This window comes from Mus musculus, chromosome 5, assembly GCF_000001635.26.
Source record: "Mus musculus strain C57BL/6J chromosome 5, GRCm38.p6 C57BL/6J".
NCBI lineage: Eukaryota > Metazoa > Chordata > Mammalia > Rodentia > Muridae > Mus > Mus musculus.
In genome coordinates this window covers 143,681,309-143,707,735 of record NC_000071.6, presented here as the reverse complement: position 1 = coordinate 143,707,735, position 26,427 = coordinate 143,681,309, and the positions used below count along the sequence as shown (strand labels likewise).

Genomic DNA, 26,427 nt, shown 5'->3' with positions numbered 1-26,427 from the left:
ACCCAGGCTGGCCTGCTCAGTTGCTGACACACTGAGTAAAGGCATCCAACATGCATACACGTGCCCACACCCCTGACATGCAAACACGTGTCCACACACCCCTGACATGCACACGCGTGTCCACACACCCCTGACATGCACACGCGTGTCCACACACGACTGAGCAGCCTGGCTGTGCCCACTCACTTGATGGACTTCATCCACTCCTCCTTTTCCTCCGGGCTGGGGGCAGAGATCCGGTACACAACGTGGTTGCCCTCCACCACACGGCCATCGGCCTCCGTCTTGCAGGCCTTGATGACTTGACCTTTGTGACTGGGGTTATACAGCTCAAAGCAGTTCTGACAGAGAGAAGGGGGTGAGTGTCAGGGGCGTGGGGGTTGGGTAGGGTGGAAGGCAGGCCGCGGGCACAGGGCAGCACGTACCGGCTTCCGGGGGTCCTCCACCTCCCTGATGCTGAGGTTCTCCAGGGGGATGATGCCCCTGGGCTCCTTGTCCTAAGAGAGAGGCATGTGAGGCAAGGCCTGACAGACACGAGAATGCCAGGGCTTCGGAGGGTGTGCGGCCTCACTTACCGTGGTGTACTCAAAGTAGTAGAGGCAGTTATCTGTGAGGATGAACCAGCGCCGTTTCCAGGTCTTCACACGACCCCCTAGGAGCAGAAGAGCCCTGTGAGGCAGGTGTCCTGGCAGCTGGATCCCCAGGGCCCAGAGTGGGGCCCAGAATCCCCTACCCCATATCACTGCCTTGATCAAAGGCCACAGGAGCCAAGCTCATAGCTGGGCTTCCTTCCTCTTCAAACCATCCCATATGACCACAGTTATAAGTCAAGGGCAAGCCATGAGGCCTGACCATCCAGGATGGCTGGGTGCAGGGCTGGGGCCCCCATGCACCCCCACCCAGGGCCCACGCAGGAACTCTTTCTCCATGGCCACCCAGGGTCACCCTAGGTCACACACTGATTTAAAATCTGCTTCCTGGAAAAGTTAGTTGTAATGGATGGGTGTAATATTTCCCCCGTGAAATGAACACGATGAAGTCAGTGCCGGCTCACACAGGTCTGTCCAGGCTTAATCCTGTTACGTCAGGGTTGTTATCGCATTACTGGGACTCTGAGCAGCCCTGGGATCCATCAAAGTCAATTACTCTTGGCCCAGGGAATTATTAGATTGAATTAATCTTTTAACAAGATCTGGAGCTACACACACACACACACACACACACACACACACACAGAGTTATCTGTAACACACAGGGTTATCTGTAACTAACACACACACACACACAACCACACACACAGAGCGCTATCTGTACCTGCTCTTTACTATAGAAAAACCCTTTTTTCTGCCTTCTTCCCTGACATATTCAGTACTCTCAGTTACAATTATTTCTACTGACAGCTTCTGCTCTTGACAAGAAGTTTGAAAACACAAAGGGGAAACTGCTGGTGCTGACAAAGTCAAGTGTTCCACGGGGTGAGGGCAAGCGGGCCCTCCTTGCCCCAGAGGCTCATGGAACTGACAGTGCTCACAGAGGCCTTGGCTTGGCTTTCTCTAGGTGCTGAGAGGTGGGGTGCTAAGTGCCTGGGGCTGCATCTGGTGCCTCCTAAACTCTGCAGGCAAATGCAAGGGGCTGCAAGTGTGGGTAGGCTGTGGGAGGCACAGAAGGTGCCCAGCGTGTGGCTAGAGACATACAGTAGACAGTAGGAATAGGGGAGGAAACTTTACCCTGACAAGAGTGGAGAGTCTGGAAGGTAGGGAGGGGTCTGTAGAGCACAGAGGAATGTCAGGCCAGCCCCAACCTACCACACACCCTCCTGCCTCTTTCCCAGGCTGGAGCCATTCCTTTCTCACACCATCCTTCCTGGTGCCTGTCCTGAACTCCTGCTCCCCACGTTACAGCTTCCTCACTAGAGTCCTGCCCCAAGTCAGGGCCTGTCTCACTCTATTGCACTCTAGGGACTTATGGGAAGCCCCAGCCCATGAAGGGGCCCAGAAAAAGCTCAGTTCTGTCCCTCATGGCCCTAACTCCTCCAGTGAGAAGCAGAGAGAGGCATGCCAAGATCTAGCCAAACTAGCTTCTCTCAGCTGCTCTTTCAGGCCAAGGCTGTGACAGAATCAGGTGACAGAAAACTCACAACGTAGACACTAGTCTGCTGCCTCTTCTTCCCCTGGGGACTCCCACTGCATGGTCATCCTAGCTACAATGCTGCCTCCAGCCCTGGGCAGGCCGCCTTCCCAACAATAGCCAAAGCACTTGGAAATTAAAACGCCTAATTTCCCTCTCCAGTCTCGGGCTCCTCCTTGGCAAAGCTGCTCTGGTCTTGGTGGCAGCAGCCGCTGGCACACAACCCATACTAGCTGTACTTGCTCTTTACTGCGGGAGAGTCCTTCCACCTTCTGCCCTGACATACTGAGTACTGTCAGTCAAGATTACTTCCACTGACAGCTTCTGCTTTTGACAAGAATTTGAAAACACCTGGCTGTCAGGCCCGTCTGTGCGCCACTCAACCTCAAGCTACCTGGCCTGTCAGCCGTGGGCCCACAGCTGCCCAGTGGGCAATCTGTGAAGATGAAGGGCCTTGGTTCAATACCCTGGATAGCTCCACTGTTCTCACCGCCAGGCAATTGCTGGAGCCTGGCCAGTAGGTACCTACACTGAGCAGCACCGGCTGGGTTCCAGGCTGCCCAGCAGGGCTACCATTCAGCTCAGATGCAGGTCTAGAAGGGGTTGGGCAGTCCCCAAACTCCAAGTCACAGCAGACTCTGTTACAAAGGGTTGGGACGCTCTCTGCTAACCGTCCTGCAGCCAGCCCTGTGCAGAGGAGCTGTGCTCCAAACCCTTCCATGTCTGCATGTTTTCACTTTCACAGGTGTTAGCAAGCATGTGTAAGTGGACACACACAGCTGCACACACACAACACACTGACATGTACATGCCTACACACACCTTTTCCTCCATGATAATTCAGCTTCATCTACATCCAATGTACATCAATGTGTTTTTACTTGAATGCTCAAAATCCAACACTGTACACAGCCCCAAGACTGCAGAGGCTTCCAGCAGATCATCCAGTGTCCCTCCGGACACTTTTCCAGGAGCATCAGCCAGTTGCAGCAAATGCTAGCTATGTGCCCCACACAACTGAGGGAGACCCAGGGTATCAGGCACTGGGGAGAGGCCAGTGCAAGCTCTCCGTGCCACATGCTGGGGTGCCATCTACACCTCATGTAGCCATGGCTCTGGCTTCAGACTACCCCTAGAGCAGCGCAAACACAGCAGCTGCTGGTGTGAGCGAGGGAGAGCCTGGGTCCCTGCATCTGGCTGTACTGTGTGGAGGCCCAGCCCAGCCCAGCCCATCTCAGCCCAGCCCAACTCTGCACACCGACTTCATGGCCTGTTTAAAAGACCAACTAGAAACTAGGCTGCAAACCATGAGCCATCCTACAGCTTGATGTCATTCATTTGTCATCTTAGGGACTGGCCTCTTCCTAGCACAGGAGCTGTTTGTGCCACCATCCTCAAGGGCTCCCTCCCGGTGGGCTGTGGAGCCTCGCAAGCGTTCCTCTTTTCTCTGCTGCAGGTCCACACGCACAGCACACCTGAGGCCTGTAGTGTGTGCATCTAAGTCTCTCAGATGGCCAAGTTCAAGGGTACTGTCATAGGTTTAAGGCCAACATTGAGAGCATTTCTAAACGCTGACCCAGGGAGAAGCAAAGAGGAGGAGTGAGCAAAGTTTCCGAGACAGCAGGGCTCAGGGCCGACACAGTAGGCTACGGCAGCTGTCCCTGGCGTCACACCCCATCCTCCTTGGATCTTTTAAAAAATACCCTCAGAATTCTATATCCCTCATGTCTTTCTTGCTACAGAGTAATGACATTACCTGAACAGGGTCATGTCACGTGTCACAGGCTTTACTGTCAATCTGCAGTGACACTTCATCCCCCCAGAGTCAAATGAACCCTAAAAGTCTCAACTGTCCCATATGCAGGAGTGATTAACTTTCCTAGGGAAGCCCCTGTCCAGGCACAAGCACTGTTGGTAAGTGGGGTTGGGGTGTGGGGTGTGGGGGTGACACTGTAAGGACAGGCTGGTTACCAGCTTCCTCCCTGCTGCAGGGCCCTGAAGACAGAGGCAAGCTTACTCCCACAAGCCTCCCCATGCGCTTCTGTCCCAGGTGCTCTGGGTCCTGCTGCTGGTGGGTGGGTGTCACACACACTATGCCTGCATGATGCTGCCCCAGCCGAGTCCAAAGCCAAATGGATCAGATGAATGGCAACCACAGACCAGAGCTTCACACAGACCAACGTGGGGGAGAGAATGAGCCGCTGGGGAGGGGAGGAAGCCACTGGGTACCTACCTCCTAACGCAGGACAAGCAGGGACAGCCCGTCACAGAACAGAAAGGTGGGAGCCACAGGCAGAAGGAAAACAACAAGAAGGCACATTTAAACCACTCGTCAGAATCACAGCCACGCCAAAGCACGGGAAAGCACACAGGCTCTGGAGAGAAAGGCACTTGCTTGCTTCTCAGGCAGAGGACTGCCCGGATCCATGTGGACACTAACTCAGTAGCTTTCTGGGATGGGTCCTGCAGTGGATGCTGCGAGCATGACCCACTCTGGAAGGCCACAGCTCAGGGACAGAGCCACCGGTGCTGGGGGTGTGGCTGCCCAGAGTGGGCTCTGGCTTGACTGCACTTTTCCTTTTTAATCTTTCTGCCTTGTAGCTGGGGGCTGCAGGGCAAGGAGCCCCGGAGGTGCTGCTGTGGGCAGGGGCGCAGTGCAGGTACCCCCGCCAGGCTCACTCACCCAGCTTCAGCAGCCAGCCTTCTCGGTCTGGGTTGAAGAACGTGTGTGTCAGGTCATTTCCGTCGTCTTCTGGGATCTTAAACGGCTCATTCTTGATACTTTCATACAAGTTCTGTAAGGGAGGGCAACAGCCAGTCAGGGACTATACTGGGAAGCAACCATCCTTTCTCGCTCCTGCACAGAGTCCCCGTGCGGCCCGAGAGACCAGGTGCTTAAGGAGACAATTGGAAGACACCTTTGAAATCAACAAACCAGCATTACTGATTCTCACTGGATTGAGAGTATCTGAAAATGAAAAATAACTTTTGAGGCCGGGAGATGGCTCAGCTGGTGAGGTGCTCACTGGTCAGCAAGATTCCTATTCTGGGTCCCCAGCACGATGCCTCTGCGCATGTAAGAACCTAGTATCTGTGCCTGTCATCTCAGAGACAGACACAGGGGGATCCTTGGGACTCACCAGCCTGTGAGAGACCCCGTCTCCAAAAACAATAACAACAAATACCTGGAGGTTGGCACAGGCCCAGCAGGTACAGGCACTGGGTACACAGCCTGGCAACCCAGTTCCATCTGCACAGCTCACGCACACATGGAGGGAGAGAGCCAACCCCAAGTATAGTTCTCTGACCTCCACAGGCCACCACCTCACACACAGCATGGGCACACATCCACTACAAACAATAGTGATAATAGTAACAATACAGGAGAGGAATAACTGAGGGAAAACCCAACACAGAGCCCTCCATTCCTGCACACACACAGTAGGGAAACCCCAGGAAAGGCAGCAAGGACGGCGGCCATGCTGGCTCGCCTTAACTGTCAGCAAGACACAATCTGGAATCACCTGAGAAAGACTTGTTAGTGAGGGACTGTCTACATCAGGCTGCCTGTGAGGAGGGAAGAGGCAGCCTCACTGTGGCTGGTGCTGGTCCCCTTGTCTGGGTCCCACAGTATAGAGAGCAAGCGAGCTTAAGATGAGCATGCTCTGTGTGCACCTACCCCCTCCTCTGGCGTGGTGCCTGCCCTGACTCCCTACAGGGACGGACTGTGTGTAAACCTAGGCTTTGTAAGCTGAATAAAGCCTCCCCCTTAAAGCTGCACTTGTCGGTATTTGATCCCAGCGAGAGAAAGGAATAGAGGACAGACAGACGCAGAGCAGAGAAGCCGCTGCCTGCAGACTCACCCTCAGCAGCTCCTCAGGAAGGTCCCCACCCTCGTTGATGCCTCGGTTCATGGTGATGAAGCGCTCAGCGGTGGGCTTGTCGCGCACGTTGTGGTTGTGCAAGCTGGTGTTGAGCATGATGATGGCAAAGGAGAGCACGTAGCATGTATCTGCAACAGCCACAGACAGGGAGGGAAGCTGGAGCTCACTGGTGTCCCGCAGGGAGGGCCCTGAGCTGCCTCCCTGGCAGGATGGCCTGCCTACTTAGAGGGATGGTTCCCTACAGAGACAGCAGGGTTGACGGGGAGCGATGGTGGGGCACAGGGGCTGCTGACCTGTGGACTGGAAGACCCCAGGGTTGCACAGGCAGTATCGGGATGCAAAGGCCTCCATCATGCGGTCGATCTTCTGTGCCTCTCCAGGAAGTCTGAAGCTCCATAGGAACTGCCTACAAAGACACGATGCCTCACTGAGGGGCCCTTGGAGGACAGATCTGGCCAGGGTCCCAGCAGTTCCTGTCCCACACCACAGAAGAGCCTGGCCTGCTCAGCCGCCAGTGAGAACTCCCATGAGGGCAGCTGGTGTCCTCTCGTCCAACAACTGAAGACTGCAACTGCCCCCTTTTGTGTAACTACGATCAATTCTTCCAGATCTGCTGCAGATGCCTCAAACCTGTCCGGGATCCCAACACATTGCCTCTCATGTCCCCATCTCGTCCATGCACCAGATGGTCACCAGGGCCTGTAGGGGCACAGCTGTCATAGTTCTGACAGGATAAAGGGTCCTGCCTCTCAGAACCTTTCACCACAAGGCAAGGTCAGTCAATAGCCAGTGCCTACCCACACCTTCCAGGCCACAGCCATGGTGTGTGGTACCATTCCTGATTCTAAGGACCAGGCCAAGCTCAGAGACACTGCTGTCCTCATAAGTCCTTTCCCAGTAAGGTCTCCACTGGACACCCTATGTGAAACGGTAGTTCCTGCTCGATGTCTCCAACTCCTTGCCTCACTTTCTCAGTCTGCATGGCACCCACCAGCACTTCCCACCTGTCTGCCTTAAGTACTGTGGAGAAGGTATGGCTGTCCTGCCCTTTAAGGTCTCCCTGGCCAGTGAGGCTTATACCCAGTGCTCAGGAATAGCTCGCAACCATGGCTAAGAATGAAGATGAGAAGACACGTCAAACCCACAGGCTGGAGAAACCTCCTGGACTGCTGTGGGTCTATAGACATAGCTACTACAGTGATACCAGGGAGAAGGAGTGGTGTCCCTCTGGGCTCCTCCTCCCACCTGCGCTGGTGAGATAGGCTGGTTTCCTCTGGGCAGGGCCACCGCTCCCTCCCCCTTGCCACTGCCCTCTGCTTCACTGCAGAGGGACTCCTGCCACAATCAGTCCTCACTCAGCCAAAGCCTGGCTCAAGGCATCTTTAGTGAGAATTCTGGTTTCTTTACCAAACACAGAAATAGGCATGCTTTCCTTTTAATCTCAGATGTGGGTGTGAGGGGTGGGGCCGCTATAGGTTGGCCTCAGCAGCTATCATTGGCCTCGTATTCTGGTGGCAGGGGCATGATTTTGCCAACTACAGATTGCTTCTGTGGTTGTGTGACATTTGGAATTTTGGGGACGTTTTGGAATGTATGTAAATGCTGGGGCCCCAAGAGGCACGGTGGGTTGTTGGTTGGTGTTGGTCATGATTTGTTAAGTACTTGTACACAAAGAAAAGGAGGAGAAAGAGGAAAAGGAAGAGGAGGAAGAGAAGGAAACGGAAACTAGGTGACGACCTCACAGTGAAGATCAAACAGGAAGTGATCCAATGACAACATCAGCATCTCTCTGCCCCTGACTTTATCCCGAGACCTCACTCCGTCCCTCTCTATGCTGTTTCTCTCCTACCTAGTGGTAGTGGTAGGAAGGGTTGGAAGTGATAGAGAAGGATGGAAGAAAGAAGAGCCATCAAGTACTCAAAGAACAGCTACAAGCACGCCATGCTGATGTCCTGTTCCTACTTTCAAGGCAGCTGGTGGAGCCCATCTCTGATACTTCCCACTCTGCTCTTTACAGTCAGCAAAGTCCCACCAACATGCTCTCCCTGCCCCTCATCCCTGGAAGCCAGTGGCACATCTCTGCCCACCCCCGACCCCTACCCTGTAGCAGTTCTTCAGACTACAGGGCAGCAGCATCCACCCAAGCAGGGCCTGTGTCCTGGTTCCTGGTGCTTGCTCCATCCTCGGTTCTGAGGGTGGCCCCTTCACTCCACTAGTCTGATAAGTTCTTACTCAGTCTCACACTTTATCCCCACAGGAAGTAGTTTCTCAACACTACAACAGGCATTAGCAGTGCCACCCACCCCCCAAGGGATGGCACTATTAGGAGGGAGCCTTGTTGGAGTAGGTGCGTCACTGTGGGCGTGGGCTTTAAGGTCTTCTTCCTAGCAGTCTTCAGGTGAAGATGCAGAACTCTCTGCTCCTCCTGCACATGTCTGCCTGAATGGTGCCATGTCCCCACCTTGGTGATAATGGACCAGACCTCTGAACCTGTAAGCCAGCCCCAATTAAATGTTGTCCTTATAAGACTTGCCTTGGTCATGGTGTCTGCTCACAGCAGTAAATCCTAACTAAGACAAGGTCTGAGCCAATAGGACCTAAAATCAGTGACCCGGGTCCTCAGCACTCATGTATGGGTTTCTGACAGGAAGCTTTAAGCCCATGCTGAGCTGCTGAGCAGGGTTCCAAGGGCTACAGCCAAAGGCTGCCAATTCTTCAGTCTGGCTGAAGTAAGGCTGCGGAACAACCCTGAGGCAGGAGGAGAGGTATGAAGATACAGCAGACAAGACCAGCTATGTGTGCTTAGCTTGCAGCAGGCGGTGACCCCACCAGGACAGTCCTGTTTCCTCTTCCTATACCAGCTGGTACACCCTGGTGATGTCACAGTCCAAATGCCACACCTCCACAGAACAAGACACCAACTGCACAAGACTGAAGACCCAGCAGCTTGACTGGGCATCTGAAGTACATGCTATGTTCACTAGAAAAGCAGAACGCTGAGGGCCATCCTCCTTCCCTTACAAGTCAGAAGCCACAGGGTGACATCTGATGGTACACATCCTCTTTTGCATGCTTGGGGCCTGAGGCCAACTCTAGTGATAAGAGGCCAAGGAAACACTGAGGCTGCACCAAGCATCGCACAGGAAGCAAAGCACACACATGCTGTGATGGTTAACCTCCACTGTCAACCTGACTGGATACAGAATCACCACGGAGACACGCTATGGAGGGCTATTGAGGATGATGTTCCCAGAAAGGTTTCAATGAGGAGAGCCCGATCTGAATGTGGATGGTATCATCCATGCACCAGGACTGATCCCTCCCATCTCCCACCTCCACAAAACCTGCAAGAGCAAGAAACCGCTCTATCCTTAGAGCAGGAGGATCTGTCTGTCTGCCTTGTGGAACCTAGCATGCCATGTCTACACAGCAGTTCTGCTGCTTCAAGGCTGTACCGTAGCTGGGAGCCTGTAACTCTCCAAATAAAGCTATAGGGAGCACCTTACCTCAGATTCCTTTCTGCAACCTGTCAGCATCTTTTCTTGTTTATATGTATACCTTAGGCAGCTGCTATGCCTCCCCATCGTGACAGACTGCACCCTCAAACTGTGAACCAAACAAGCACTTCCTTAAGGCATAATCAGAGCCTTACGTTAGCGCAACAGGCACGGCAACAGCAAGTGCAGGGTCCTCAGACTGAAGGACAGCAAAGAGACTGAGAAGGGGCCGAAGCAGTGTCCACAGCGAGGCAAGCGTGCAATCTGCCCCTGAGTGAGTCTGCTTTCTGCCTAGGACTGCTAAGTGTCACACAGGAGAGGGCGCTGAGGCTGAGCAGCCAGAACTAAAGGACTAATGGGGAGTCCATTCAATGGCTCCTGCCACCCCAGCCTGCCCATCTGTCTACTCATGCTAGGAGGCAAGCACTCACCTTAAGGCCTGGACAAGGTTGAGATCAGCAAACTCATGCAGCTCAACAAAAGCCTGAAGAACTTTGATATTAAAGTCATCCCTAGGAAAGAGCACACAGGGAGAGCACATCACATCCCAGTCCTCTGCGGAGAATGCTTATCACACACATCACATCCCAGTCCTCTGCGGAGAGCGCTTATCATGGCAGGCCTTACAGATGACAACAGCTGACAACAAGCAACCATGTCTTCACTGTAAATTTGTCTTCTGAGTTTTTATTTGTTTTGCTCTTTTGAGAGAGTCTCTCACTAGACTGGAGAAGGCCTGGAACTCAGGATCCTCCCGGCTCCACCTCCCACATGCTGAGATTACAGGCTCCCAGAACCCGTGCTCCCCATCTTCAGGGTCAGTGCCAAGGACGCTGAAAGGCTCTCTGCTGAGTATTTCCTAACAGACAGGAGATGGAAAGGAGTCCACCAGAAAGCCTCAATTCATCTTCAGGCCAGCTCTACCTATGACAAGTTGTGAGGCCCCGGAATCTACATACACCCTGGAACCTCTCTCTGATAACCTCTGCTTCATAAATGGGGTTTCTGAGCATAAGGAAAAAGCAGCAGCACCCAGGTGATAAACCATCAAACGCAGCGACCAGGAAAGTCTAGGGAAAGACGTCATAGTGGGGGGATTTGATTTTGGAGGGGGGTGAGATCAGGTCTCATCTGTAACTCTATGTAACCCAGAGAATGCATTGTAATCCTCCTGCCTCAGCCTTATGAGTTCTGGGATTACCAGCACAAACCATACCAGTTTCTAAAAGTTAAACATGAAAATGCAATAAAAGGCTTTTAACATTGAAATAGAAATAGAAGGAGAAATGAAGTGTCTGTGTGCTTCACTGGATTGTACCTCAAGTCCCGCCGCAGGCTGCTCACATGTGCTCTACAGACATCCCCACTAGCAGCACCATGCCAGAGGTCACCTGCCCTGGCTCAGGACTAAAACCCACCATGAGGGCCAAATACCTACAACCTCAAGAAACACAGGGATTAGAGCAGACCTGGCAGAAAAGCTGGTCTGTACCACACAAACACTAGACATATCTTAGGCAGTGACCACAGTATAGTGCTGCTGCCCGTTGGACACCTCCCCCCCCCCCCCCAGGTGGAGGCTTCAAGTTAAAAGAAGGGAACACGGAAACAAAGCTCTGGTGGAGAAACATGGTACTGTTATCTCCAAAGCCCTTGATGGTTCCTTAACCTGTGTCCCCAGAAGGGGGCATGATGAGATCTTCCCAGGAGGCAAGCAAGGCCTATTCCTGCAGATCACAGAGGCTGGCTTAAGTCCCCAGTCTTGCAACACACATGTCAGATGAGCCACTGAACTGGCAAAGTGGCTTTGTGTGAGGCACACTTGAGCCAGGTGAGTGTCCACACATGCATGTCCCACTGCTGCTCAGTGTGGAAGGACCACAGTGGCAGCCACGCTAGGGCCACAGGTAAGGACAAAGCCTGTAACCACAGCAGCTTCCAGAGCCTCAGGGAATGGTGCCAGAGGCAGTGCTAAGGGCAGGACTCCCATCCTACAGTATTAGGATGTAGGACTGAGGCAGGTCAGACTACAAGACTTCTTCATATCTCCAGCTGTGTCTTATCAGTCATCAAGTATGATTTTCAAATGCTGCTCTTTGGGGGAGCTGCCCCACCTCTCTCTCTTTCAGGTTCTTCGAGACAGGGTTTCTGTCCTGGAACTCCCTCTGTAGACCAGGCTGGCCTCCAACTCAGAAATCCGCCTGCCTCTGCCTCCCAAGTGCTGAGATTAAAGGCGTGCGCCACCACTGCCCGGTTTCTGGACCATTTTTATCCTTATGTTAGTTGTGTGTGACCGACGGGGAAGGGGATGTACAGGTGTGTTTAGGTACAGCAGAGGTCAGAAGAGGACACCAGGCCCCGGGAGCCACTAGATGTGGGAGTCGCAAATACAACTTAGGCCCTCAGCCGAGCTCCTGCTCTTGCCTGCTGAGTCAGCTCTCCAGCCCCACAGTCACACGTCTGTCCTTGCGTCAGTATTGTACTTTATTGATTAGTATAATTTTTATTTTATTCTGTAACCAAAAAGTGGTTTTTTGAACTTTGTTCTTTTTCAACACTGTGGCTATTTTGATCCCTAAAATCTTCCACGTGAAATTTCATAATTAGCTTATGGAGTTATGTGAAGAAGCCAAATAGGGTTTTGGTAAGAGTATGGGATCTACCCATACCCGGTGGGGGTGCCGACTGCAGCAAGGCTCCCTCCCAACCCATCACTGCAGGCTGGACTCCCACCCACTCAGATCTCTGCATTGCCTGAATCCTTTCAGGTTGCAGGCTGTCTGCACGTCTTCTGCTAAATTCACTCCTGGTCTTTTTATAATGCTACAGACCTCCTTTCTGTCTGCTGAGGTGAGACTGACTTACAGAAACAGGACCGACTGTGGTACATGGAGCTTGACCCCGGCAACCCTGCTGAGCTTGCGTGTTCACAGTCTGGGGTGTGTCCTGGCTGGGTTTACTGTCAGCTTCACAAAAGCTGCGGTTACTGGGGAAGGGGAGCCTCAATTAAGAACAGTATCTATCAGGCTGGCCTGTAGCCATGTCAGTGAGGTTCTCTTGACTAATGGCTGTCCGCTGTGGGTAGTACTGTCCCTAGGCAAGTGGATCTGGGCTACAAAGGAAAGCTAGCTGATCAGTGGAGCTGGTTTGGCGGTGTGAGTGCAGGTGAGCCAGCCCTGAGGGCGTGAGGGCTGGAGAGCCGACCCTGCCTCCTTTGATGGTGGCATTGGATGGCCTACCTGGAGCGATGCTGGAGAGCTTGCCCTGGTGGTGTGGAAAAGGGAGAGCTGGCAGGCTGAGCAGCCCAGTTACCAACCAGGCCCAGTTCCAGGGCTCCTGAGTTGGCCCACCCCCAAGTCTGTATCACCTGTGACTGTTGGGGTTGTAAAAGGGCTATACTTGCTAATCCAAAGCTGCAGAATCTCCACGACACGAGGCAACAACAGGATAACCAGGAGTCCTAGTGGGAAGCCAATTATTGATGACATCACAGAAGCCAGAGGCCACAAAGCAGACCAATGGCTCACTGCATTTAACATTCGTAAGGTAAGATGTGTGGACAGAGGAATCTACTATGGGACACACTGTGACACTGCTTTCTAGGCTTTGTTTTGTTTACTTCTGTTTGTGTGGCTTTTTTTTTTTTTCATTTAGGCAGGGGGAAGGAGGTTGCAAGGGCAGAGAGTGGATACCAGGGGATGGGGAGATGAGTGGGGGGCTGGGGTGCATGGTGTGCAACTCTCAAAGGATCAATAAAAAGTAAAGAGAAAGATGGCAGCCAGCTGAGCACGAGGCTGCGAGCAAGGCAGAGCAAATGCTGCTGCTGCTGCTCCTCCGAGTCCTGCTCAAGTGCCTGCTCCGCCAGCCTCCCTGGAGCCCAGACAGAGATGTGTGTGCCACAGACATTCTTTCCTGCCCAAGTTGCTTTTGCTCTGAGTGTTTTATCACAGCAACAGAATGATATCAGGACATCGTGTATATGTATGTATGGTGTGTGTACATGCCTGCTTGCAAGTATGTTAGTACACACGTGTGTTTAGCTACATATGTGTGGAAGCCAGAGGCTAATGTCTCAACCACTTTTTGCTTTACTTTCTGAGGCAGGGTCCCACACGGCCTCTGCTCGCTTTCTGTAGGATTCTCTAGACACACGGATCTCGTCACCTGCAAACAGTCCACTTCTACCTCTCCAACATGCACTTTTCTCACTGCTGACTATGTGACCTGGCCAGCATCAGCAGCAGTGCTCCTCTGAAGAGCAAGAGTGAGGGCAGGCAGACTTCCTGTGCCCTCTCACTTCAGGCCTGACATGTGCACTGTCTGTCATGCTGAGGGAAACCCCTGCCTTTGCTACGTTGACTGAAGTGTCCCCATGAGTGTTGCTGTTTACTCTAAAGTATGTGCCACCATGACCAGCTTACGCAGTGCTGCCCAGGACTTGCATGTTATACAAGCACTCGAACTAATGATCTATATGGCTGGCCCTGAATTACTTGGTGTGTGTGTGTGTGTTGCTGCTGTTGTTGCTCAGGATGAATGCAGGGCCTCGTGCACACTAAGCAAGCATTGTACCACTAAGCATCACCAAAGCTCTGGGACTGACGTGACTGAATTAACTGCCCAGGGCCAGGAAAGCCAGGAGCTAGCAAGGAAGTGAGCGATTGAACACAAAGAAACGGCCATGTCACTAGAGGCTGTGTAGGCACTCGTGAGGCCTTTGGTACATAATCTTCACTTACTGATAAGTCTGATGTGCTAATTTGTTTTAAAAGTTCATTTCTATAGGCATAAGATGCTTGTTTGTAGCTTTTGGCTCATCAATGTCTTCTTTGGGTATTAACTGACCTCCCTGCATGAGTTGTTCTACTTTAGATCAAGTATTTTTAGTAATAAACTAGAAGCAGACCTGCCCTGACTAGGCAATGTTAGGCTTTAAATGCCCCCAACATTGGGAGTGGGCACCTGCTGCCACCGTCTTCCCACCTAGCCCCAGCTAAGCACAGCAGACGGCCCTTCAGGGACTGGTGATCCCCAGTAATCCCAGCCCTTCGAGCAGAGGGAAGAGATAGATCTAAGCATGAAGCCAGGCTAGGCTACATACACAGCAGGTCCTGATCTCAAAAACCAACAAAGACAAACAAACTAAAACCACCAGCAGACAGACCTTTAGCTGAGGTGAGAAAGTCACCTCGAGTGACAGGGGAGAGACCCATGAAAGGGCTGGGATACTTGTGGGCCTACCTGCAGACAGCACACATTCTTTTGAGGGCCAGGAAGGAATGACACTGGTGACAGAGAATGGTTCCAATGGGACACAGACCTGCCTGACTCTCAGTCACCCACTCCTGCTCTGTGTGCTTCTGCTGCACATCTGTCCAGATCATCAAGTTCACCCCTACGCCTCCTAAGTAGGGCTTTGGTCCACTTTAACATTTGGTGCCGTATGATCCCAAATGCCCGGGTGTCCCCATCCCTGTCCTCACTCGGCCCCCAGCAACCTGGGGTCAGTGCCTCTGTCCTTCAGCTCGCAGCTCAGGGGCTTGAGGGCCTCCTCAGCTTACCTCTCACCCAGGTAGTCTCCGATGACGGTCTTGTTCAGGCCCTCTCCTTTGTACAGAAACTGGGCGACATCCTCTGGGGAGCTCTGCAGCAGGTCGTTCTCAATTAGGAACTGAATGCCCTGAGGAACAAGGTGGAATGGAACATGCAGGTCAGGAGGGCCACTCACGATCCATTTTCACAGTTAGAACCCAACAGGTTTAGACACAGTGAAAATGCCAGAGACCTAGGAGGGCACACGGTCTGGTTTCATCCACTCGAGAAGGAGCCACTCTGTTTGTCAGGTATTACCCAAGCAGTTAAAAATCATCTTCACACTTGTAAAGCTAAGGGAAACATCTCGCTCCTGCTGCACAGACTTCGCTGTGGTGAGAGATGCTGTCAGCTGGGCAACCCAATGCCTGCCCCTAAGCACCAATCTCTGGAAACCTTGTATTTCTGTCTTATGTATGTGACTGCTTTGCCTGCATGGATGTCTGTGTACTACATGCATGCCTGGCAACTGCAGAGGCCAGAAGGAGGAGTCAGATCCTCTGAGACCGGAGTTACTGAAGGTCTGAGCTACCATGTGGGTGCTGGTAATTGGCCTCAGTCGTCCGGAAGAGCAGCTGAGCCATCTCTCCAGCAGCCCTTCCCCACCTTTTACAAGATAACTGTAAGTTATTAAACATAAGTAAACTTATGTTTACTTATGTGTGTGAGCCCACACACTGGCCATGATCAGAGGTCAACTTGCCATGGACTGGATCTGTGCATTTACCATGGTGTCCTGGGGATGGAACTCAGAGCTTCAGGCTTGGTGGGGCCTTTGCCTGATGACCTCCTTGTTCACTGCGATTGTGTGTCCCATGTGTGAGTGTCGTGTATGTGCCACAGTGCACAGCCTTCAGAGTCACACCCTGAGGCTGAACTCAGGTTACCAGGCTTGTGTGGCTTCCCATTCTGCCCCAACCCAACCCTTTTCAATGACCTAAGACATAGGCCTGGCCAAGCTGACATAAACGGAGGCCTGGAGGGATGCACGCTTCTACTGCCTTTCCTCTTTCTTTCCACCTTGAAGTCCATGCCATGACAGCACCACGGCGTCCCTCATGTGAGAGAGAGAAAGACTGGGATAAGCATCTTGTGCCTGTCACTTGGAAGACACTTATTGCCACAGCATCCACATGAGAAAATAAATTCCATTGTGTAACCAATTGGAGGGTGTGCGTGTGTTTGTTACCTGAAGCCAAAGACATGTTAACTGGCACACCGCCACTGAGCTTACACCAAGCAAACACATGCCTGCTTGAAGAACCTGCAAAGTGCACTGGCGGTTTTGAGAATGGGTCGTCCCGAGCCTAAATCAGCTGCACTACACCATCTCACGGGACTTCCAGGACCCATAATAGCAAACCTTCACCTTTCACACAACTTGAGAGCTGGTTTATACCAAGCTACCTTATTCCAGGCTGGGGAGAGCACTTGGGAGTCTGCTATCCATGTGCCAAGAGGCGTTTCTACAAACTCAGGGAGGCTTTTCCAGCTGAAACTCCCAGGCCTGCTGTGGCTTCCTCATCCACCCACAGTCCATCTGGCAGCCATATTTAGCATTCCCAAAAACTTCATACAGCAGCAGACAGCCAGTAAGAGAAAAGATAAAGATAGATGATGGAAGACTGCAACCGGGTGGAGAGAACAAAATGAACAAGAGCTCATAGACCTGGGACACAGCAAAAGACAGCGCAAGAGCACACGTGTGTAAATGCATTATGATCGCTGTGTGCGCGGTGCAGGCATGTGCATGTGCACATGTGGCTCATGCATGGAGGCCCTACGCTACTCTCATGTCTTCTTTGTGCTCCATTTTTAATTGTTGAGGCTGGGTCTCCCACTGAACCCAGAGCTACCAATCCTAGTCTATCTACTTAGCTACCTTGACCAGGGCTTTCCTGTCTCTGCCTCTCAAGTGTGGGTCCACTATGCCTACTCGGGTTTTGTGTGGGTTTGGAGGCTCAATCTCTGGTCCTCAAACGTGCACAGCAAACTCCACAGCCACGGAAGCCGCCTCCCCATCCCCAGGCAGGTGTATTTTCATTCTGCTTGCGCAAGGCTTAAAAAAGGAAAACCTAATTTTGGTGATCGTGTGGGATACCTGGGGGAATGGATCGGAGAAACAGTGGCCCCAGAAAGGTGGCCTACAACGTTCTGCAAGTACAGTTTGTTCTGGGCTGAGGGTTTTGTTTCTTAATTCGTCAGGAGGCTTCAGGACTTACATTTAAAATTTGTGGGCCATGCAACGTGCAGTTTAAATCTGACAGTCCTATGTTAACTCTTGTGTGTCTCTGAAGGGTCTATCTGGCCCCTTCTTGCTGCTTTTCTCTGCTTGCTGCCTCCACAAGCAAAGGGCCACTGCCACACCTGCTACCACACAATCTTCTGCCCCACCTCAGGCCCAGAGCATCCCGATGACCATGCCTGACTCTAAAACCATGGGCCCAATCTAATCTTTTTCCTTTAAACTCTGCTCAGTGATGAAATGTCTGATGCAGACTAAGCACAAATGGAGTCAAAAGCCAGATACCAAGCAAGTGGGTGTAAGAAAGTCTCCATCAGAGAGAGATACAGAAAGGAAGCAGAGGCCATGGGAGCAAGCCTGCTGAGTCCAGTCATCAATGTCCATAAAAGAGCAGTTAAGCCAGGTACTACGTAGTGTCACATGCCTGCACCCTCAGCACTTCAGAGGCTAAGGCAGGACGATCTTGAGTTCTAGGCCAGCCTGGACTACACAGTAAAAGGGAATGTGCACAGAAGAGAGAGAAAGCACAGAGGCTGGAGGCTATGTTCACAGCTAAGGCACACCGCTGTCAATCACCTACAGCTAGGATAGAGGCCTGGACAGACTCTCTATTCAAGTTTGAAAGGTATTTTGCTTGGACCTTCAGCTTGGACTCCTTGTCTCCTGTATGAGGATATATTTCTGTGTCTTAAGTTATCTAGTTTGGGGTAATTTGTTACAGAAGGTAAAGAGTACTAGACATTAAAAAAAAAAATCAAATGTCTCATTAGTAAAAAGGTTTTTGTTTTTTTGTTTTGTTTTGTTTTGTTTTTGAGACAGGGTTTTACTGTGAAGCCCTGGTTGGTCTGGAACTCACTTTGTGAACCAGGATGGCCTTGCAGTGAGTGATCTGTGTGCCTCTTCCTCTCTCTTCACTTCAGTCTTCCTCTAAGGGCATCTCACCCGAGAGGTGCTGGTGTGTGAGTCCTTCTGTGTATGTGCTTTGCCTCCATGTGTGTCTGTGCACCACAAACACACAAAGGCCAGAAAGGGCTTCAAGTTCTCTGCAACTGGAGTCATAGTGGATGTGAGTCACCCCGTGAGTGCCAGTCTCCAACCCACACACCTCGGACCACTAAACCGCCTCTCCGTCCCTGCTGGTATTACTTCTAACCTAGGTAATTTAGCCAAGTCAACAGCTTACTCTTCTCATCCCTTAGCTGGGAGATTTTTTTGGGGGCGGGTCTTTCGGAAGGAAGAGTTCATGAAACTCTGAAGCCAGGCCAAACCCGCCATGACCACGCCAAACCCGCCATGATCACACCAAACCCGCCATGACCACACCAAACCCGCCATGACCACACCAAACCCGCCATGACCACACCAAACCCGCCATGACCACACCAAACCCGCCATGACCACACCAAACCCGCCATGATCACACCAAACCCGCCATGACCACACCAAACCCGCCATGACCACACCAAACCCGCCATGATCACACCAAACCCGCCATGACCACACCAAACCCGCCATGACCACACCAAACCCGCCATGATCACACCAAACCCGCCATGATCACACCAAACCCGCCACGACCACACCAAACCCGCCATGATCACACCTTCTTCTGGAAATGTATAAACCTTAGTTTCACCCTGCTTTTCATGGCAGCCCAAAATCTTGACATTTAAACCTGTATGTGCCTCTCAATACCTAGAAAACCTCAGCAGTTTTTATTCCTCTCCTTTCTTATAAAATATACTGAGCGAATTTGGGTCTTCTAAAATACATTTTTTCATAGAACTCTCTTCTTGTTTAGACTTGGGGTTTGTTGGTTTCTTTTTGTCTTTTGTGTGGCTGTTTTAGGAGACGGCACATATCACATTCTGTGGTTTAGGCTGACCCTGAACTTGATGATCCTCCTGCCTTAGCCTCCCCAGTACTGGGGTTACAGCACCCCTGGCTCTGTGCACCTTCTGTATTCTGGGTGTGTTTCTTGTTTTAGGTATATTTACTCAGTTTCTCAATACTCAGACAAGGTCTTAGTGACTAACTTTTTGAGTCCCTGCATGTCTAAAACTGTCACTGCTTTGATTTTTCCATTAGGGACAGTCTGGACAGAGTTCTCAGTTTTAAATCATTTCTCCCCTTACACCCTAGAAGAGACTGTTTCGCTACTGTGCCTGACACAGCATTCTCTGGTAATACAGCTCCAGACTTCCTTGATCTAATCAAACCTTTCCTGATTTATTTATAAACTCTAGTGTTACTTCTAGACTCTAGCCCACTGAACAAAGTCAAAGCTCTTTGCTTAAAGTGTCATCGCTCAGAGGCTGACAGTCCCTCCTACCTGAGACTAGTCACTCTGGCATTTCCTTGTGCTTTCATGAGGTGACATGGCACCCTATGACACAGGCATAAATAGTGTTCTGAGCTACAAAGTGAGATTTTCTACTGTGTCTGTGGACTAATTGTATATGTCCCTCAAGATGCACACACAAAGCCCCAACCCTGTGACAGCCAGTGAAGGCAGAGACTGTGGGGTGATCAGGTAAGACAAGCTCATTTGGAGGTGCCGGGGTGGGTCAGGGCATACAGCGCCTGAGAAGAGGAACTCCAAACCCAGCTTCCTCCACAGCCTCAGCACATGAAAATTCAGAAAGAAGGCTGCCATCTGCACGGAGAGGAGGGACCTCAGTGAACACAGCATGAAAGCACCCATGGGTTCAGACCTGCAGGCTGAACAGAGAAGTGTGAGAAGAAAATCTCTGTGGTTCCCATCCCTGGCCTGGGTGCTGTGTTCACTTCCATGCATGCCAGTTTGTATGCATCCCAGGCTAGCCTCCAGTTGGCTTTGTAGGTCAAGACGACAGTGAGCTTCGGATCCTCTGGCCCTCCTGTTTCTACCTTCCAGCACTGGGCTTACAGCCTCACTCCACCAACCTGGTTTTCAAGGTGTGGTATTTTGCCATAACAGCTCAAGCTGACTAAAGCAAGTATCACAACCAAGTCTACAATACTAAATGATTTAAAAAAAATTCATGTGCAGACTAAATGAGCTTTAATTATAAATAGTTGAATAGAACCAGTAATTAACATAAAATTCATAAAAATACTTTCAGGTCAAAAGGGACATCGAGTGAAACCTACTAAGCGATTCACCACAGCCTGACTAAGCCCTGACGCCCTTGGATGTGGTGGGCAGACCTGGGGCTCTCAGCAAGTGACCGACAGGCCTGCACCCAGAGCCCCAGACCATGAGAAAGGTCCAGGTGCTTGTGACAAACTGAAACATCAACTCCATCTTTTCACAAGGCCATGGGAGTCAGCCATTTGCATGCTGAAGGCCAGAACTGTTCCTCACCTTTTTGGGGTCCATGTTGAATTTCTTCCTTCCCATGGCTATTTGCTTGTTCCTCTGAGTAGTTTTGCTATTGGTTTTAAACAATTTTGAAAAATCATTAGTATTTCACAGAGTACAGCAGAACCACACATCCCTGTTCCTTTTCCATCTCAGGTCAACCTGGGCATAAGGCAGTGGTGTCCCGCAGACCCTACTGCCCTCCACAGGTGACACTGCTGCAGCGTTTTGCATTTTCATGAACAGTAAGACTTCTTCAGAAAGGCTAATGGTGAAAAGCAGGGCCTTGCTACAAAGCAAGACTTTAGAATCCTGTTCTCATAATACAGAGTTAACTCAGAGTCCCTCTGCTTACTCCCACACCTACAAAGTTGGCGAGGACACAGGAGGCATGAGGAAGGATGGCCAAAAGCCCAACTTCCCAGCCCAGCCCTTGCTCCTGCTATAGTGGCTGGAGGAGGTGGCAGAAATAAAGAGGGGGAGGAGTCTCAACAGCCACAAGCATTTTACCTCTCCTCCACTGAAGTCAGGTTGTCAATCTCCGTCATCACTTCTGCAATTTCATATTTCAGCCTCTGTTAGAAAAGAAGGAGCCAGGTCATGGGGTATCTTCACTCTCCTATACTCATAGGCTCAGAGACATCCGATCTTCTCCAGGCACACGCTTTCCTAAGGACTCATATGAGCATCACAAGGCCCAAACTCAACATCTGTACCAGTAAGGTAGACTCAATGCCAGAGGCAGCACAGCACAGAGAACACAGGCAAGCAAGCATACACTCATGCACGCACACTCATGTACTCACACACTCATGCACACGCATATTCATGTACGCCCACACTCATGCTCGCCCACACACAATCTCCACCTCTCATCACACATATCACATGTGTCTAACTAGGCAGGCTCTTGAGTATCTGTGTAAAAAATCAAGAAGGGAGTAAACAATACAAAAGCATGGACAGGCAAGCCGGGGTCCTTAGCTAAACCATGTGGTCATCACATATAACCAGACGCATGGGTAGCCTGCATTCTGAGGGGAGCAGAGACTTGGATATGTCTAAGTTGACATCAGGTTTGCCAACCAGTCTCATGACTGTCACTTCATAAAAGATGAAGCCCCTCAGGGCTAGAGAAACGGCTTAGAAGTTAACACACTGTGCTACCCTCTTCCAGAGAACCTAAGTTCAATCCGTGCACACACATCAGATGGCTCACACCACTTAAGTCTAGCTCGAGGGGGTCCCATTCCTCTGGCCTGTGGGCACCTGCACTCATGTCCATAGATACACACACATATACATCATTTAAAATAATAAAAATTCAAAGTGATGATTAGTTACGATTCTCTTTTGTTTTTTGGTTTTTCGAGACAGGGTTTCTCTGTGTAGCCCTGGCTGTCCTGGAACTCACTTTGTAGACCAGGCTGGCCTTGAACTCAGAAATCCGCCTGCCTCTGCCTCCCGAGTGCTGGGATTAAAGGCGTGCGCCACCACGCCCGGCTAGTTACGATTCTTTTTAAAAGAGCAACATGAAGCCCTAAGAACAAGGCCCAACTCAGAGACATCAGAAACGGAGGGGACAGAAAAGGCTCAACCCCCTGTGGCTGGCTTCCCCACCTCTCTGCAGTCAGAGTTCAGGGAAGGGGCCGTGTTATTAAGCAGTACAATCACTCTGTCCACACGATACCCACTCTCACTCTTTAGATAAAGGACTTCTCTGGTTTGCAGAATTTTCCAAGAATGCAGGCTAACCTGACAGCCAAACAGCCACCAATTACCTCTCAAGTACAAAGACATTATATTCAGAACCCTATTATGTATGTGCCAACAAGTTCAAACTTAAACAAGTTCCTAGAAAGGAGCCATTGTCTAGGACAATCGTGGCCTGTGAAGCAACATTTACTTTGGCAGTGACAGTGACTAGGAGGCCCCTCAAGCCAAGCCACACAACCATCTTTCCTGAGGACCAGGCGGCCCCTGCGTGCCGTCTGAAGCAGCTCAGATCCCCAGCTCTGAATGTATTGTATGTAGCTTCACTCAGCTCTTGCCCTGTGGGACACCCTCCGCCCTGGCCTCCGAGTCAAGTCCACAACTGTGGGAAGGCACTGTTTACCCATCGGTTTTATTTATCTTCGTTTAAATTTGTTATTCTGCCCTTACCAAGCAGGCACATGGTATATAGTTAGAATCCAACAAGTATGCTTGTCTGTCTATTCAAAGGACACAGACTGCCAAAGATATAGCAGGCACTTCTCTAAGTGCCTGGAATAATATACACAGAAAAGGGCAGCTTGTGCAGGGCTGTTGCCACTGCTTCCACTAACACTGTACCTCTGAGGCCACATGACAACTACTGGGAATGTTAGTCCCATCGAGGTCTCTACCAGAGCTTGTGCTTTCTGGGATGGACAGTCTTTGCTGCGCCAGTCTGGAGAAGCCATCTCCTCTGTCTCTGTATTTCTAATACACACATACTGAAGATTCAATGTCACGTGTTCCTGAAGCTACCCTACTCAGTATGCCACACAAATCCACACGCTAAGACACTCTGCTGTTGCTGATTTACCTCAATGTCATCAATAAGTTCCTTTTTTCTTCTACGAATGTCCAAAAGTTCTTCTCGCTCTTCTAATGACAGGTCTTCAGGCACTGAAAAGAAGAAGAAAGAAGAAAGAAAGGTCAACACCTTCGGGGAACCCGGTCAGGCTGGAGACTGGAGGCGGGAGGTTGGGTTGGGAGGCCCCGCCTGCTGCTCTGGAGGAAAACAAAGCTAAAGGACACCAAGCACCTCTGTGCACACCTCACCCCACCACAGTGCTCATTATCCCGCCCCCGTGCTTTAGCACAGAGACCTGAGGAGAGGTCACCATGGTGGGGTACTTCTCTGTACCCTCTTACAGGCTGTAGTGCTAAGATAGACACAGATGCAACCAGCACACCCCAGCACGCAGCAGGGAGCAGTGGGCAAGGTGGGCCTGCTGTACTCAGCTCTCAACTGCATGTAGCCTTTCACTGAAGTGCTACATATGTAACGCATAAAACAAGCACTGAACCAGACACACACCAGTAAGAAAGGTCAACGTGGTTACACTCTGGGGACTGAGAAATGCAGTGGGAAGGCAGCGCGGTGCTGGCCGCCTACACTCAGCTCCACCGTGAGCCTTGTAGAACTAGGGGCTTTCTTAGGCACAACTATGAAACTGCATGCCAATCTCACTAGCTGGCTGTGCTGGGCTGGGAGCAGAGCTGGGAGCACAAATGAGCAGGAGCTTGGGGAAGCACTCAGGTACATCAGACAGCATCCAGGATGCAGCACTCTGCAGCAGTGCAGCTGGAGTGCAACAATGTTGAAGAAGCACATTTTATAGATTAGAAATTATCCAGGAAGTTAAATGCCACCCACAGGAGGCAGGGCAAGCGGGCTGGCCTCTCACAGAAAACCAGTTGCTATCAGGTGATTTCAGAATATCTGTGTAGACACTGCACACATTCTCTTACGAACCTCAAGAACAAAAAATTAAATAATAAATTGTTCAGGTATTTTCTTAGCTTTGTTCCCCACTGCCATGATAAAATACCCTGACAAAGCTGTATTAGGGGGAAAGGGTGCATTTAGCTCACAACTCCAGTCCACTGTCATAGGGACTCGGTGGAGTTTGAACACGCATCCAAGAGCAGACAGAACGAGTGTGTATGACCATGCTAGTGCACAGCTTGCTCTCGTCACTCACTAGGACCCAGCCTGTGCATGAAATGGTGCTGCCCACACTCACAGGAGGTCTTCCTCACCTTAACCCAATCAAGAAACTCCCGAACGGCCACAACCACAAACCAATCTATTCTAGAGAATTCTTTACTGAGACTCCTTTTGCAGGAGATTCTGTATTATATCAAGTTGGCAATTAAAACTACCCACGGATAGGCTGAAGAGATGATCCTGAGGTTAAGAGCGCTGGCTGTTCTTCCAGAGGACCTAGGTTCAATCTGCAACACCCACATGGCAGCTAACAACTTTAACTCCAGCTCAAGGGGATCCAACATCCTCAGACAGACATACATGCAGGAAAAACATCAATTCACATAAAACAAACAAATCATTTAAAAAAAGAAAAACTAACCACATAAATACATGTCATAACATGATCAGAACAATGAATGCAGAATGTGTAATAAGTACATCCTGTAAGGTGTGGAGGAAGGAGAGGAGCAGAGCGCCTGTTACATTGCTACCTCTTCTTCCTCTGCTCGCTCCACACCGAAACACGAATGGTGCCTTAGTGGTGTCCTTAGGTAACCCTCTATGCCAAAATGCTACTAAGGAAACGGTTACTGCTCTCCAAATAACAGAGGGCTATAAAATACCTGGACCCCTCAAAACACCATGAGGACAGTCATTACTAGCCCTATTTTAAAACTGAGGCCAAGAGAGATCGAATGATTTTTCCCTAGGAAAGAGATATTGAAGAAAGAATGGGGGTGGAAAGATGGCTCAGCACTTAAGAGCACTTGGTGCTCTATCAGAGGCTCAGAGTTTGATCCCAGTACCTACATCAGGCAGTTCACAAGTGTCTGTGACTGTGATTCCAAGGGCCAAATATTTCTTTAGGAGTCACTGAATGGATACACACACCTAGATAGATAGATAGATAGATAGATAGACAGACAGACAGACAAACTTAGATTTCCACAAGGTCCCTGGAACCAGTGTCTTCCTTCTACCTTGCAAAGTGCCAGCTTCATCATGGAGCTGCCTCCAGCCCTGCTATGCAGTACTTGGTGCTGAGGCTATGTGCTTCCTCACCCCAGAGGCTTCTACAGAGCCTCTCCTAAGTCTCACTAGCCTGAGCTGTCTCAGGTTGCCGGTCTCAGCTCAGACCAATCAGCAAAAGTAGGAGGCATGTCCAACACACACACACACACACACACACACACACACACACGACATTTTATGCCTTTTATGTCAAAGAAAAGACATAAAAGGAGCCAGCAATGCCCAATACCCAGAAAGATGAAGCATAAACAAGCATACATGTTTTCTCTTCAAAACTATTATCACAATCATCAACTTTAACAAAGAGAATATTTCTCAAATTAGGCAGCCTTTAGTGGTATTAGCCGGATATAATGTCAACCACACCGATCAGCTGCCTAAAGCCACCCTTAAGAAAGCCTAAGGCTTTTCTTCTGCTGACCTCTCCGACGTACGTACGTACACAACACAAGAGTCTAGAAGCAAAGAGCTGCAGATTTCAGGCTTCTGCAGATGGCTTCTCTAAAGAAACGGTTTCCTCTCCTGCCCTGGAGACAAGAAAGCTGCTAAGAATGAACAAAGGTAACGGAAACACCGAGATGGTTTCATCCTAAAGATGCCAGTGCTCATCCATCAGAGCCTTCCCACGCCTGCCTGGACCTCTCTCTTCTACAATGCCTGTCTTAGTCTTTAAGGCAAGGAGGCACTAAGCAATAAAGTGCTGCCCATTCACCTTGCCAGGAAGTCTCATCTTAAAGAGGAGAGGAGCTAGAGAGGTGGCCACAAGCAGAGTGCTTCCCGCCAAACCCAACCTGAGCGTGAGCCCCAGGATCCACATGTTAGGAGGAGAGGACTGACTGCCATATGTGTACCATGGGCATGCTTGCACACACACACACACACACACACACACCCACATGGGTGGGGGAGGGAATATGTAATTTTAAAAATATAATTTTTGTCAGGTAGGATAATTGTTGCAGTTA

General features: G+C 50.7%; 1 protein-coding gene across 4 annotated transcripts in view; it reads right to left on the bottom strand.

The window, feature by feature from the left end:
* Nucleotides 1-26,427, bottom strand: part of Cyth3 (cytohesin 3) — an 87,804-nt gene that overhangs the window by 2,515 nt on the left and 58,862 nt on the right. For all 4 annotated transcript variants that reach the window (NM_011182.4, XM_017320729.2, XM_030254209.1 and 1 more), the window contains 11 exons: nt 23,258-23,340; nt 21,199-21,263; nt 20,692-20,758; nt 15,070-15,188; nt 9,940-10,020; nt 6,305-6,417; nt 5,991-6,139; nt 4,811-4,922; nt 576-652; nt 426-497; nt 187-341 (listed from right to left, as the gene is read on the bottom strand). In NM_011182.4, the coding sequence (NP_035312.3) occupies nt 187-341; nt 426-497; nt 576-652; nt 4,811-4,922; nt 5,991-6,139; nt 6,305-6,417; nt 9,940-10,020; nt 15,070-15,188; nt 20,692-20,758; nt 21,199-21,263; nt 23,258-23,340 (1,093 nt within the window). The remainder of the gene's footprint in view (nt 1-186; nt 342-425; nt 498-575; nt 653-4,810; nt 4,923-5,990; nt 6,140-6,304; nt 6,418-9,939; nt 10,021-15,069; nt 15,189-20,691; nt 20,759-21,198; nt 21,264-23,257; nt 23,341-26,427) is intronic.